Source organism: Neovison vison, chromosome 3, assembly GCF_020171115.1.
Source record: "Neovison vison isolate M4711 chromosome 3, ASM_NN_V1, whole genome shotgun sequence".
In the NCBI taxonomy this organism is placed as follows: Eukaryota; Metazoa; Chordata; class Mammalia; order Carnivora; family Mustelidae; genus Neogale; species Neogale vison.
The window spans coordinates 123,769,556-123,784,906 of record NC_058093.1 but is presented as its reverse complement, the minus strand read 5'-3'; the positions used below and the strand labels follow the sequence as shown (position 1 = coordinate 123,784,906).

The window sequence follows — 15,351 nt, the reverse complement described above, 5'->3', positions numbered from 1 at the left end:
CTCTCATTGTCTCTTTCTCAATAAATAAATTGAAAAAAAAAAAAAAAAAAAAAAAAGGAGGACTCCTAGAATCATTATCTTATTGCACTGTTTTTATAACCAGAATAAAAGACACTTTCTCCCCCAAGTGTATTCTTTCTGAACTCAAGTCTTCGGATTCTGCTGTGGGTTGAATTATGCCTCCTCATAAATTCCTATGTTGGGAGTTTTAAAAATAGATTTTATTTATTTGACAGAGGGAGCACAAGCAGGGGGAGGGGCAGAGGGCGAGGGAGAGGAGGAAGCAGGCTCCTGCTGAGCAGGGAGCTGATGCGGGGCTCGATCCCAGGACTGAGATCATAACGAGAGAGCCGAAGGCAGACAATTCACATCAACAGAGCCGCCCAGGCACACCCTGCCTAAGTCGGGAGTTCCAATCCCCAGTACAATGTGACCTTATTTGGAGATAGGATGGCCCTCTCCAGTGACCAGTGTCCTTATAAGAAGAGGAAATGTGGACACAGACACACACACAGGGAGAAGGCCATGTGAAGATGAAGACCAGGATGGGGCGAAGCATCAAGCCAAAGCAGGCAACGATCACCAGAAAGCAGCAGGGTCTGGGAGAGGGGCAGGAGACAGATTCTCCAGCACAGCCCCAAAGGACCCAGCCCTGACCACCTCTGGATCTAGAGTTCTTGCCTTCAGATCTGGAAGCCTGCTCCTGTCCGCTGTCACTCCCGTCTGGGCTACTTTGCAGGGCAGCCCTGGGAGGCTCACACGCCACTCCCCGCCCCCAACAGGACGCATCAAACACGGGGTCCTACAGAACACACACTTGAACTCCACTCCGATGGGAAAGAAGTCCAGCAACTCTGACTGCCAAAATCGTAACCTGCATGGCAATTGTTTTTAAAAGATTTTATTTATTTATTTGACAAAGATCATGTGTAGGCAGAGAGGCAGGCAGAGAGAGAGAGGAAGAAGCAGGCTCCCTGATAAGCAGAGAGGCCAATGCGGGGGCTCAATCCCAGGACCCTGAGATCATGACCTGAGCTGAAGACAGAGGCTTTAACCCACTGAGCCACCAGGCACCCCTGCATGGGACATCTGTAAGAAATAGCAATTACAACTTCCCATCACTGAGTGTTTTATTTATTTCGGCTAGATATTTACAGGTATTTGCTAATATAAAAATACAACGGCCAGGGGTGCCAGGGTGGCTCAGTGGGTTAAGTGCCTGTCTTCGGCTCAGGTCATGATCCCAGGGTCCTGGCATCGAGCCCCACACCGGGCTCTCTGCTCAGTGGGGAGCCTGCTTCCCCCTCTCTCCGCCCGCCTGTCTGCCTACTTGTGATCTCTCTCTCTCTGGGCCAAGTAAATAAACAAAATCTTAAAAAAAAAAAAAAAATCCAACAGCCAGGCGGGCGGAGTTGAGGCCGTGCAACCCCTATAGCAAGGGCCCTCCAACCAACCCTGTGATCTTCATAATCTCTCCAAACGCTGGCTCTAAGGCTTTAAATAGTTTCCAGTATTTCCACATGAAAACGACTCCACGCCACTTCTGTGCACAGAGACTGGGCCGAGCTCAGTATCTGTACTTTGTGGAGTAATCCTTTGGAGAAACGACCAGGCCGCGGCCTTTCCGGGCGCCCCGGTACACGGTCTCGATGATATCTATCATTTCCTGTTTGTCTTCCATGGCCCAGTTGATCTTGTTGTTGTTACCAGTTCCCAGGTCAATCATGATGTGCTTGTTCCTGCAAAGAGGAGACCGGGTCAAAGTTCACACACAGTCTTCTAAGAATTCCATGAAAAAAATGCCTTCTGTTTCCCACCCTCACAAGCTCTTGTTAAACATCAGTTAAGGGCGCCTGGGTGGCTCAGTGGGTTAAGCCTCTGCTTTGGGCTCAGGTGATGGTCTAAGGGTCCTGGGATCGAGCCCCACATCGGGCTCTCGGCTCAGCGGGGAGCCTGCTTCCCCCCTCTCTGCCTGCTGCTCTGCCTGCTTGTCATCTCTCTCTGTCAAATAAATAAACAAAATCTTAAAAAAAAATCAGTTAAGACAAAAACATACACAGTCAGGAGGATCTACCACGATTTGGAAGACGAGAACCCGTTGAACACTAGTGTAAAAGCACACGCCATGCATGGCCCAAGCTCCCTCTGCATGGCTTAGACACTCCCTCGGGACAAACGTCCTACAGGACACAGTGTGCGTCACTTGGAAAGTGACACTGTTTCCCAAAGTGCTGTACCAATTTACCTAGGAAACACAATACCCCACCCTAGCGTACACTTTATCCGAAGTCCTAATTGTGAAATTAGTATGTCTGCATTTCTATGACTAGGGAAGTAGGTGATACTTTACGAATTTATTTTTAAGAGGCTATTTTCAAAAATGAATTGATATGTACACTTTACAGAGAGATTAACCCTTGTAGTCACTGGTGCACTGATCTCTCCAAGTCTGTTGGAGATGGTTTTCATTTATTCAAGTTTTCACTTCTACAGGAATGAAGAGCGGCACCTCAAGTCTCCGTCTGTCCCACCACAGGGAGCCTCCGAAAGGCAGACGCGAGGTTTCTCCTTCGCTGCAAACACCTCCTTCCAGGGTCACTCTCCACATCCGCACGCAGGCCCAGGAATCCGGGGGTCTGGACCCCGTCCCTCCCCGTCCGCCTCTAGTCTCCCCGCCGCGGCCGGACCATCTGCGCCCGCGTGCCCGCCCCCGCGAAGGCGTGGGCTCAGGCTAAACGTCCTCCGGCTGTCCTTCCGCGGCCCGCCGCCCCGACCCGGCGCTCGTGTCTCTCCAAACACCTGCTCGCCCCGCCCCCCTGCTCCGCTGCCGCCAACGCGCCACGTCCGGTGACAGCAGGAACCTGTCCTGTCTGACCTAACGTCCGCACACTAGACCATGAAACCTGGCGGGACTCGGTTCGCGCACTTGGCGGAAACGTGACCTCGAGCAGGGGCGCCCGTCCTGGATGCCGGCGTCGCGGCAAGGAAGGCGCTCCGTCTTCTCTTCAGTCCGGCGCCCGGCATCCGCCCCACCACCCTCCTCTCTGCGGCCCCCCGTCCGCCACAGCGTCCTCTGCGCCTCGGTCGGGCCGGCCACCGGCGGCGGGACGCTGGCCCGAAGACGGCCCTCACGAGCCGCAGCCTCAGGGTGTGGGGCCGCCGAGACCGGCGTGACAGGAACGGCCCGGACCGCCCGAAGAGCCTGTTCGTGGACGCGCGGACTGCAGGAGCGGCCGGTGCAGGTGCCGGAGGAAGGAAGGAGCGCACCGCCGGGACGGAGGGGCCCCTGTTCCTCGGGGACACGGTCCTGCAGAAGTCATCAGGATGCGCCTGGACGTGCACCTGAGGAGCGCTGGAGCCCTGGAGCAGCCACCTGCTTTCTCCCTGCTGTGGACGGTGACGACCGACCACGCGGGGTTAGAGCGGCTGAAAGAGAGAAGAAATTCTTGGCCCCCCCAGACGGCAGAAGACGCTGCAACGCAGAAGGGCACGGGGACACGGAAGAGGCCCCACGACCTGGTGCTGCAGCCCAGGCGGAACGTTCAGTTGCGAGTGAGGAGCGGCCTCCTGGGTCTTCGTGGGCACCAGGACGGGCACTCGGGCTGCAGAGGATGGCGGTGCGGAGAAAGGAGGCGGGAGAACCCCAAAATGCTACCTGCTGCAGTCGGCTGGAAATGGCCTGGCTGCACATGCCTTTCCCAGAAAAGGCAGGAAAGCCTGGGCAGACCTTCCCAGGGCTGTGGAGTCAGCCCCTTCCTCCTCACGTCCCCCTGAGAAGCCCGGCCTGTGTGCTGTGCTGTCCCACGATGTGCTGGCCGAGCTGGGGCCTACGCAGCCTCACGCATACCTGCTCTTGTACACCGGAAGGATGTGAGTCTTTGGAGACAGAGGGCAGCCGGTGGGAGACAAAACCCTACACTCAAGCCTGCGAAGTTCCTGCCCTCATCCCCGGGACTGTCTGCGATGAGACACCAGCCCCCAGTGACGCTGCAGATGACAGAGACTGGCAGAGGCCCCAACGGTTACTCATCAACTGACTTTAAAATAAGGAGATGATCCTGGATTATTTGGTGGGTCTATTCCGTTCACAGCCTCGGGGAAGCAGACCAGGAAACCGCAGAGAGGGTGCAGGCTGTGCAGACTGAAGGGCCTCAGGCAGCGGGGAGGGCCCGGCACACAGCCGGCCGGGAGTCCGCGGCCCCAGCCCGTGACCAGGGACCTGGATTCGGCCAACGACCCAATGAGCCAGTGGCTTCTTCCCCGACGGACGGCCCCAAAAAGGCCCAGCCCGTGGCTGAGGCCTCGTGAGGCCCCGAGAGGAAACCCACTGAGCCGGCCCAAACTCGGAGCAACAGAACACTGAGCTCACCCTGAGGCACGGCGCTCCGTGTTGCCCGGGATACAAAGCCAGCACCCGGCCCGTACAGCACATACCCGCCCGGACGTCCCTCACCTGTCAGGAACGGAGCAAGTCTAAGGCTTAACACTGCCGTTTACCAACCTTTCTACGAACGATACACAGAAATTTTGACAAGTAGAAACAACGCCAAATGGTGATTTCTTTCCGAATTAAATCCCCACAAGTCTTTTTTGAGTCACGTTACCCAACTCGATTACAGAAATACCATCGGACGTGACGCCATCTGGACCACATCCAAATCCCGGACCAACAACTTCCAACTGAGACGAGAGCTTTCAGGGAACGTACCTGAAGAAAAACATGACAGTGCACGGGTCGTACAGCTCATACATCTTGTTGAAGTCGGGCACTTCTGTGATATCCACAAGGTAAATTACTGCGAAATTTTTAACCTAAAAGTAAGAGATTGATAAAGCCCTATAAAGGAACACATCAGTTTTTCACTCTGCAAAAGCACACTGAAAAGCAAGCACAAGAATCTGTGTGGAAGAGGACAATTTCCAAACCAACCCCACGCCGTTCCGCAGGAACGCTAACACACAGGCGCCGGCCCCGGGGTCCCACCCGCTGCACCCTCTGGAAGAGCCCGTTGCGTCACCCCTGCAGCCGAGGTCCGTCCGGCAACCACCGACACCAGCCTCTCCGACAGTGCGCGCGCCCCGCCAGGGGCGGCGGGAAAACAGGCCTTGAGAAGCGGCGGGTCGCCCCTCCCGCGTGGCCCTGCACACCCGCCGGGCCCAGCGCCGTGACTGGTGCCGCACAACACACACCTTCCTCCTGCTCCCTGATTCCCAGCGCGTCAGAGGATTTAGAGAACTCAGAAAAGGTCCATAAAACAGAACCACTAAATAAATAAATAATCAGAATCACCTCCAATCCCAACGACCAGAGTTAATTGCTACAAGTAGATTTTTAGTAAATTCTTAACCACGTTTTCTGCTACACACATACACGTGTCTATGCTGTTGAAGTAAAATGTGGTATTTTATATCCTGCGTTAACTATGGGCAGTCTCTTCTACAAATTACACACTTTCCCCAAACACAATTTTTACAGCTACATAATTGCTTTATCAAACAGGTCATTATTTTACTTTTTCTATTATGTTCTGATTTTTCATGAAAATAGTTCAGATTTTTTCATCAATACCAATTACGCACCTGTGGACACGGCTACCCTTAAGTCTGTGCACATATCGCATTATTTCCAAAGATAAACTTCTAAAACGTAATCGCTACAACAAAGGACATGACGTTTTAAACACTTGCAAACGCTGTCTTGGTGCCTTCTGGGAAGCTGGACAACCCCGTAGGATACGGGCTGGGTTACTTCCCCCCACAAAGAGATACGCCGCAGTGCTTACAATGGGGCCTTATTGGGCAGAGGGTCCTTGCAGATGTCATTGCTAGGAGGAGACCGGCCATTCCAGACGGTGTCGTTCAGAGAAGGGGCTACGGCTGACTTTTAGGGCGGGAGACACCCACAAGACAAGGGCACCGAAGACGGCAGACAACCCCAGAGCGGGAAGACGCGCCAGGTGGTCTCCCTAGAAGGTTTCAGGGGCTGCACGGTCCTGCGGACACCCTGGCTTGGCACTCTTGGCCCCCAGACTGTGAGATGACAGACTTCTATTCGTTTCTCTGCCCAGTTTGCGGGCTCTGTTACTGCAGCCCCAGGAAATGCACACAAACTAATTCTAAAATTCTGAATATAATTTGCAGATGAAATGATGCGGTATCCGGGATTTGCTTTAAATACTGCAGCATAAAAAATGTCCAGGGCCAGCTGATGGAAGACGGAAGGGTACTGGGGACTGCTGGACCCGAACAGGGGCGCAGAGGGCTCACTACAACCCTCCTCTCTGCTTTGGGAACTACGAACCAATAGTTCACACAGAAAATCAAGCTACCAACACCAAACAAAGCTGGCATCTCACAAGGACTCCTTTCGGCCCCCGTGCTGGTTGGGAGAGACCCTGGCCACCACCATGCCCCGGCTCTCTGCCCCAGGGCTCTGACGCTGCCACGCGCTGCGGTCTACACACCGTGTCCTGAAAGCCCTAAAGCAGCACCTTCGTGTGGCCGAGCCCCGTCCTGGAACTCCCGTCTCCTGTGCCAACAGTGGGAACGTGCTGGTCAGGTCACCAGAACCCAGTTTTACTTTCCGGGTTAACTCATCAACTGTATTCTGATTTTATGTAAAAATAAAACAGAAACCGCAGCACAGAAGTTCAGACTATAAAACAGTCAGTGTGTACAAATACACACACAGTCGTCAGGCAGTAACCCTGACCTGTTTTTATCCCTTCAATGCCTTGCTTTGTTGACTGAAGCGCAAAATAGATACCAGTAACAGTGAGTAAATATTAACTTAGGGAATCGCCATGTAAATATTCAGTTAGTCTAAAAATCAGATGGGCAGGGCTATAAATTATGTAATTTAGAGAAAAGTAAAATCATAAATTTGTCCTTTTTATTGTATGCAAAAAATTGTTTTGTTTTGCTTTACTGATAAGTCTCCAGAAAGCAAGAATTGTAAAAGATTAGCAGTAATTTACAAATTATTACTGCCGTCCACTTCACAGTCCCCAAAACTTTTCCTCCAAGAGGACTCTGGCATCTGTGTCCCTGGGATTCGCTTTGCCACTTTGCAAATTCAAGCTTCCTCTTCCCTGCCCCTCCCAGAGGCCTCAAACTGCATTTCCAGGGTCTGACAGCCTCAGCACATGAGTACCCAAGGACGGGAACTTTGGCTACTGCCTGGTTTTCACTGACTTCCCAGTATCGTGTGTGGACTTGAAGTCCCGCCCGCGACACAACAGACTTCCCGAGTCACGACGTAAACCACAGCAAACTCCAAAGTTCTCTTGCCTCTGTGCTCGGTCAACACACTCGGGACACGTGAGGTGCCGGGCAGATCCACGAGCCACAACAAACTGCTGTACGCAAAAAATTCTAAAAGCATAAGGACTCGCATCAATGGACATTTCATAATCAGAAGGCAACTAATAAAAGTAACTTGTTTAAAGGTACAAGTCTTGGGGCACCGGGTGGCTCAGTCATTAAGCCTCTGCCTTCGGCTCAGGTCATATCCCAGGGTCCTGGGATCGGCCCGCATCGGGCTCCCTGCTCGGCGGGAAGCCTGCTTCTCTCTCTCCCACTCCCCCAACTTGTGTTTCCTCTCTTGCTGTGTCTGTCAAATAAATGAAAATCTTTAAAAAAAAAAAAAAGATACAAGTCTCGATCTGTCTGGTCTGTCTAAGCCCCCACTCTGAATTCCAGCAGAAGCAAAGTATGTCAAGTTCACTTACAAGGTACTCCTCACTCCTACTTCTAACTCTAACCCCCGAATGAAGACATGGTTCATGTTTTGTGTACAATGAAAGTAAGACTCGGGAAGACAGAGTGACCCTAAGGAAGGAGTCAGAAAGACTGTAAGCTACATGGGAAGCAAGTGGCAAAGCTGAGACTCACCCCGTCTGGCTCCAGAGCACAACCTCTGGATGGGATTCCTACCCAAGTCTCGAAGGAATCAGACTGCCCAAAGCGGGCAGGAGGCCCTGAGGGGGGCGGGGAATGGGCCAGGCTAGAAAGGCAGCGTGTGCGAGATGAAGATGCCGGCGAGGACAAGGCAAGGGCAGCAGCAGCGCCCGGGATGCGGGGTTAGAGGTGGAACGTGAGCCTGGAAACGTAGACAAGGCCCTTTGAGGCCCAAGTTCGGGTCATTTACTTGTTTGTCTCCAAGCGAGGAGGGGTCGGGGACCTGGGAAAACTGAGGCGCATCTAGGGAGAAGGGCTTACTTACAAGGAAGGCTGGCATGGCTGTGCTCTGAGCACCACTGCCGTCTGCATCCAACGGCCAGTCCAGCCGCCCCACGGGAGGGCCAAGGGCAGAAGGGGTGGCCAGAGAGGCACACTCACAAACCAAGTCAAGGGACCCACCTGACAGGGAGCTGGGTCAGGGACCAGAGAGTGGTTCTGTGACTCTGGCTACTGGAAGGTCATCAGTGACCGTGCAAGACCCGCACAGGGTATGCAGGACGGACAGGCCCCACAGAGAGCCTGGCTGTGAAAAGAGGGAGTCACCGAGGGTCTCAGGTGGAGAGGCAGGTCCTCCCCGACCACTGCCAATTCCCGCGTTTCCGGGAGAAAGAGAAGGCGGCTGTGCGGGGACGTGCACCGTGCGGCACTGGTCCAAACAGCCTCTGCGCGAGAGGGCTCCCGCCATGTCCCCGCGGCCCTGGGTGGTGGTGCTCCTTGAGTTCCTCACCTGCTGCTACACCCGAATTCCACGAAGCAGAGATTCCTCCTTTTGTTACTTTTTACTTAAAAAACAAAGGCACCGTAACTTACAGGGAACGGTATGTACGCTCCGGTGTAACCAAGCGTACAGATGCACACCTGCCTCCTCCTGCGGCACAAGCTGCCAAGCCATCCCCTGCCCGGGCACCTTTCTGGCTCGACGTGGATTCTTTAGCCAATGGGTTCTGGTTCCTGGAACCTCCAAACCTCCCAAGTTAGAGCAGAGACGGACACCAGAAACCACATCCTCCTAAAAGTGATCAAGGTACATCGCATCTATTTTACGTTTGAGGACATTCAACGACCCCAACTCGATGAGACAATTTTCACACTGTAAATGCTGGTCTTTACAGCGAGACTTTAGGAGAGGCCCAATTTCCTCTTGCCTCCCATGACGAGTAAGAAAACCGTAGCTCCGTCAGAAGTAAAAGGGACAGGGACACCTTGGTGGCACACTTGGGCTGAGCCTCCAACTCTCGATCTCACTCGGGCTGTGAGCCCCGCGGCAGGCTCTGGGCTCAGTGGGGTCTGCCCGAGAATGCCCCCGCCCCTCCCCTCCCTCACAGGCCCTCTCAAAACAGAAGTGGGCAACCAAGTGGTGCCCTGGTCTTAGTCCTTCTCTCCCCCCGTGCGGGCTACACAATGGCCCTGCAGAACCGTGTCTGTCTTTCCCGACGTGCCCCCAGACGCAGAGCCCGACTCACAAGCACGAGTCACGTTCGCTGCATGAATTCCCAACAAGAAACTCGTATTTTGAAATGCGAGGAACACATTACTGTCACTAAAAATGTGTTCTGGGACAGCGTGAGCTTAATTACCTAACCCTGGGCTCGGAGAGACCGGCCTTCAGAGCCGGGCGGGTGCCACCTCCTCCGGACACAGGCTGGCGAGGAATTGCCCCGCAGGGACCGCGGCCCAGCGGGCGGCGCCCAGGGGCCTTCCACCAACCCTCTGCCTCCCTGCGGTCTCTCTCGTCTGGAAAAGCTTCCACCTGTCCACGCTGCTCCTAACGCGGGCCATGTGGCTTCTGCCGTGGCGCCTTCCACACGGTCCGAACTATTTCTACTCAACATGTCGCACCCTTTAAAGAATCTGTGCTTAACTACAACCCTGTGTATTTTTTATAAAACTGAAAAGGAGCTAGGTGTCTACGATATTCTCTCCATTTAAAAAATGCTCACTTTGGAAATATACAAAAGGAAGGAAAAATCCACTGCCATGTGACTGGCCCAGGTTTTTTTTTGTTGTTTTTTGTTTTTTTTAAAGTAAAGTCTACCCCCAACATGGGACTCAAACTCACGACCCCAAGACTGAGAGCCGCGTGCTCTTCTGACTAAGCCAACCCGGGGTTCCAGCCCCGTGTTCTTCAAACAAGTTATGTAACTTAAAAATATATGACAAATAAAATTAACAGAGTTTGAGTGTCTTAACAGTGAAAAGTGTTTCCCTTTCCCCAGACCCACATGTTCACTCATGAGGAAATCACATACGTTCTGCTTTCTCGAGCTAACGTCATCAACAAATGCCCACGGTATCTAAAAAGCTTAGAAAGTCATTTTTAATGGCCACATAATATTGCATCCGGTGAAGAGGACATTCCCAGTTCAAATCCCAACTCTCCATTTCCGAGTCTGGACAAACTACTTGGCACAGCAACTTCATGGGTCGCCATGACAACTATGCTGAGGTCTGTTTCCCACCAGACCAGGTGACTGGTCTAAATGTTCAAAAACCAGAGATGACAGTCATCACCAGGCTCTCCTACCGTCAGACGGAGTCATTGCTCCCAGTTTTGCTGGAAATGATACCAAAAGTCCTGTGGAGCATAAAACTTTGCCTACTGAAGAATGTGGAGACTGAGTTCTTAAGGCTTTTCAAACAAGGCCAAGCTGCTTTCCAAAGGAGTATCAGTATTCACGTTCTCCACGCCACAGTAAATACCTTCTCATCTCTGAGAAGTCCAAGTAGCAGTGTGTACTATCTTCATGGCTCTGAAGTTCACTGAACCATTAGAATTTCCTCTTTTTAAAGTTCTTTGCCTCTCTATCCATGGGAGTCATCTTTTTAAATGGTACGTCAAACTTATTTGCCTAAGTCTTCTAGATCTAAAGTAATATTTGCCTGCTGTATTTGCAATAATTTTAATTGGTTGTTACTAGCATTTTTTAAAAACCAAGAACTCTATGTACAAATTTCATTTCTACTATCAAGTTGTTTCTTAATGTATATATTCTGCTGATCATTTGTAACAGTAAACATCCTGTCCAGCCCTGCTGCCGGACATCTCCTCCTCCTCCGGCAGGCCACTGACTAAGCTGCCCAGCAGCCCTTCTAGGGATGAGTCTACAAGTGAAAGTCACTCATTCGAACCAGGGATCCTGAAGGCCCGCACAGGAGACCAACCACCCCTGCAGCCTTGTAAGAGAGCTCCTCCTCCAGCTAAGAACCCACGTAAAATGCTGGAAAAACGTGTTCTAGACTGCCAATTGCCACTCTGTATTTTATTTCAGAGGAACCAATGCTTAGGTCATTCGTGTAGAAGCCAGCAAAAACCTGCACGAAAACTTGATTTTCCCCAACTGTTTGCCTGAGTAGCTCCATCACAGCAACTCCTGCAGGTGTTCCGATGCGCGCGATGATGCCGTAAGAGCGGCGAATGTTACTGAATACGTGACCGGCGTGTGACCGAAGTGTTCAGAAGTGTGTTCTAGTGATTCTATCCTCACAACTAGCCTACTCAGACACTACTGTCCCTTGCTTACAGACGAGTAAAATGAGGCACAGAGACAAGTTACTTAAGATCACACAGGGAGTAAGCAGCAGGAGCCAGCCTGGTCCCTGCTCTTAACCAGCCCTCCACACTGCCCCTAGAGCTTGCTTCAGGGCTGTCACACCCAGACACGCAAATCCACAGCACACAAACGCTTCTTCCTGTCTCATAAGATATCTCGTTTGACTGAACATCAACCTCCAGTAAGGTTCAATTTACTTTATGCAAAGCTTAAGAATGATCCCTTAAATCATTTCTAAAAGTTCCATACATATATTTGTCTTATTTACAACTTTATGAAAATGTATGATCATGAATCAATGATATCACTGAGGTTTTGCATATTTTAAACTCATTTGTATGAGTTTTTTTAACACAAAAAATCTAAATGTCCCAACTATTCTTTCCCATCACGGGATGAGCTGTGACAAACTGTTAGTATAAAGTGGCAAGACAGCAGAGGTACACAACAGTCTCTCTTTGTGGCTGTGCAAAAAATCACCTGAACAGGGATGCCTGGGTGGTTCAGTGGGTTAAGCTGCTGCCTTCGGCTGGGGTCATGATCCCAGGGTCCTTGGATCGAGTCCCACATTGGGTTCTCTGCTCAGTAGAGAGTCTGCTTCTCTCTCTGCCTGCTTGTGCAGTCTGACGAATAAATAAGTAAATAAAATCTTAAAAAAAAAACCCCAGCTGAACAAAAAACTTTGTTATTCTCACTCTACCAAACTCCAGACATCTGTGAAACCGTACACAGATCTCTTGTGTTTTCAGTGCAGCTCAAAACTAACCCAGCACGAGGTGGGGGGTGGGAAGTCAACGCACCACGTTCCAGGAGAAACAATCGCATCAAGTCCAGCCTAAACAGCGGAACTTTTACTCTACAACAGCTGGGGTATCCAAACAGGGCTTGTAACAATATGAGGAAGATCCCCCACTCTCTGCCATTTCTGCAGAGGGAGATTTTTATTTTTCTTTTTAAGATTTATTGATTTATTTGACACACAGAGAGAGATCACAAGAAGATAGAAAGGCAGGCAGAGGGGGAGGGGGAAGCAAGCTCTCCCCTGAGCAGAGATCCTGATGCGGGGCTTGAGCCCAGGACCGAGATCATGACCCCAGCCGAAGGCAGAGGCTTAACCCACTGAGCCACCCAGGCGCCCCCAGAGGAAGATTTTTAAATGGAGAGTTAAGTTGTTCTTTGTACTAAAACCTTAAATTTCAAAAATTCCCCTTGAGCTTCCCCAAAAAGGGCTTCCAGAATCATAAACTCGTATTCTGCCTTTATACTAAGAAAAAAATTAAGCAATAATCTTAGGACACATTTCAAGTTTGCATTTTTAATAACTGTACTATGTAATATTTTACTAAAACTTTGTTAATATAAATAGAAATCCAAATTTTTGGACAAAAAAGAAAAATCTTAAAAAAAAGAAAAACACTCAAAGTGGGCCCAGTTAAGCTATTATCAATAGGTTCAATACCAAAAAAAGAGGGCATCTACCGATACAGGGATTCAGTCTATAACCAACAGGAAGGGATGAGAAAAGAACTGTGGAAGTCCCTAAAAGCTTATATTAACACACAAAATCTGTCTTCTAGCTAAGAGCAATTTGCTGGTTTTGCTCAGATATGAAAATGATCCTGCCATCTCTAAGTATCCTGACCCTTGTGCGGAGGGCAGCAGGAGCCGGTCACTGCCTGGTGTTCACACCACCAGCTGCAACGCAGGACTCAGAACACACAGCCGAGCTACCGCAGAGTCAGTGGAGCAGCCACGTGCTCCTCAGAGAGGTGCTCCCAGGCAGCACGGACCTCGGCTGTGTCTGCCCTTGACCACCACAACCTAAGCAGAGGCATGAGAGAGATCTCCTGGCATCACATGGATGACTTTGGGCCCCAGCTGGGAGGATCTCCATGTCAGGAAACTGCTGCTCTCCCGAGTTCCCTGGGCACGCTCTCCAGCTGCCGGGGGAGGAGGAAGGGAGCGGCTGGCAACCACAGCGCACCTACTCTGATCCTGACGCCACTGAGGGGTTTTGAAAGTCCCATCAGCATCAGAACGGCCAGGATGGCTTCTGAAAAGGGCTGTTTCTGGACCTCACCCCAGACCAGCAGAACGGGAACCTCGGAGACGCACTTCAGCAAGTAGTCCAAGGGACGCTCATGATGACTGACACAGATCGGTCTCCAGTGTCCCCAGTGCCACCACCCCTGCCGCAGTCTGCCTCTCCTACCAAGTAAGAGATAGTAAAAATTAGCAGCGGAAGGTCAGTTGTTTGTTTTTAAGTAAACTAACCCAAGGTGGGGCTTGAACGCAGGACCGCAAGGATCTCACACTGGACGGACGGAGCCCGCCAGATGTCCCAGAAGGTCAGTTTTCCTGTCCTCAATGCAAGACACACTCTGACATCCGTTCCTCTGGCCCCTGACCCTCTGAGAGAGAACAGGGCTTCCATGTGTCCATCGCTTTCACTCTTCCTTCCGGTGGCCTCTCAAATCAATTTCGGAATATCGGTAAGTTAGGTGTCTCATTAACAGCCTAACACTGGCTCTTTGTCCTGTTGCTACAATTGCAAAAATCCAAATTCAGGTAACCTCCAAACCACCATGAAGAAGCTACAGAGAAGCGCGGAGCCCCGGTTACGGGACGGGCCGGCACCGGCACGCACGAGCCGGAGTCCTGACGGGAAACACCCGGAGCCCGACTCTCTCCTCTCCAGTCGCCGCCCGCCACGCGCTGGCTCCGAGACAGCAGCCAAGCGACGTGCAGAGCGTGGGGTGGACGGAAGGGCCGGGAGCAGGGGCAGGGTTCACGCTGGGGCAGGCCGGGGGCTCCCACGGCAGGACACAAGGCCCCAGGCAGGCACAGCCCCCGTCCGCGAAGCTACCCAGCTCACTAGTCCCCAAGTGTGTCCTGTTCGCGCCCCTGCGGCGAGGAACCGCCCACCCCGTCGACACCGGGAAACCACGAAGCTTCTCCCGGGAAAGACGCAAGCTCGCAGGGCAAGAACGCGGCCGGGAACCTCCTCCTCCCTCTGCCGACCGCGCCCGAACTTGGGGCGCGAACGAGCCCACCGCACCTCCAAGCCCCGCGCCAGCGGGCCAAGCGGGGGGATGGGGATGGGGGTGGGGGTGGGGGGCGGCCGCGCGCGGGTCCCAGGCCGACCCCGGGGCGCCGCGCTACCTTCTCGGCGATGCTGTAGAGCACCTCGTCCATCTTCATGCAGGTGGGGTCCCAGTCGTGCCCGAAGCGGATGACCACCACGCGGTCCTCCTCCGACAGGATGGCCTGGTCCACCTGCCAGCCGTTGTGCAGGTGCGGGAGCATGTACGACATCTCGGGGCGGGTCCGGGGGCCTGCGAGGAGAACTGCGCGCACCCGCTCCTTCCCGCGGCTGCCGGGCACGGGGTAAAGGGCCTCGGTCCCACGGCGGGCGGCCGGGACCCCGCTCCCCGCCTGGACCCCCGCGCTCGACCCCTGGACCCCCGCGCTCGACCCCAGCCCCGGCGCGGAGAACCCGTGGGGGCTGCCCCGCTCGGCTCCCGCCCCCGCCCTCCCCGCCCCACCGCCCTCCCGGCCCCCCAGCTCCGGCCGCTCGCACCTCTGCCAGTCCGACTAGAGCGTCCCGCGCTGCGGTCCTTCCGGGCGTGGACGCGTGCCGGACGCTGCGTGCGCGCCGACGTGAGCGTGAGCGTGCGCGCTGACGTGAGCGTGCGCGTGCCCGCTGACGTGGGGGGGCGCGCCCGGCACTGGGAGGCGCGCGACACCCGAGGCCCGGGGCTCCAGGCGGCGCGCGAGCGGTAGGTGGTCTGGGGGCGAACCCCGCGGGCTCGCTTTTCGGAGGCGCCGCGGTGGTCAC

The 15,351-nt window shown here is 53.2% G+C and overlaps 2 protein-coding genes across 3 annotated transcripts in view; one reads left to right on the top strand and one right to left on the bottom strand.

The window, feature by feature from the left end:
• HSBP1L1 (heat shock factor binding protein 1 like 1) overlaps positions 1 to 2,564 on the top strand; it is an 18,079-nt gene extending 15,515 nt beyond the window's left edge. Inside the window, exon 4 of the mRNA XM_044242770.1 lies at positions 2,494 to 2,564. Coding sequence (XP_044098705.1) covers positions 2,494 to 2,499 — 6 coding nt within the window. The 3' untranslated portion in view covers positions 2,500 to 2,564. The remainder of the gene's footprint in view (positions 1 to 2,493) is intronic.
• TXNL4A (thioredoxin like 4A) lies at positions 1,343 to 15,351 on the bottom strand. Of its 2 annotated transcripts, XM_044242767.1 has the most exons (5): positions 14,676 to 14,745; positions 13,827 to 14,055; positions 13,594 to 13,721; positions 4,709 to 4,812; positions 1,343 to 1,739 (listed from the first exon to the last, which is right to left on the bottom strand). In XM_044242767.1, the coding sequence occupies exons 4-5, from the start codon at positions 4,750 to 4,752 to the stop codon at positions 1,568 to 1,570; spliced, it is 216 nt and encodes a 71-aa protein (XP_044098702.1). In that variant the 5' UTR covers positions 4,753 to 4,812; positions 13,594 to 13,721; positions 13,827 to 14,055; positions 14,676 to 14,745; the 3' UTR covers positions 1,343 to 1,567. The 2 variants fall into 2 exon arrangements, with proteins under 2 accessions (XP_044098702.1, XP_044098701.1); XM_044242766.1 differs by lacking the exons at positions 13,594 to 13,721; positions 13,827 to 14,055 and adding an exon at positions 15,094 to 15,351 and having other exon boundaries at positions 14,676 to 14,860.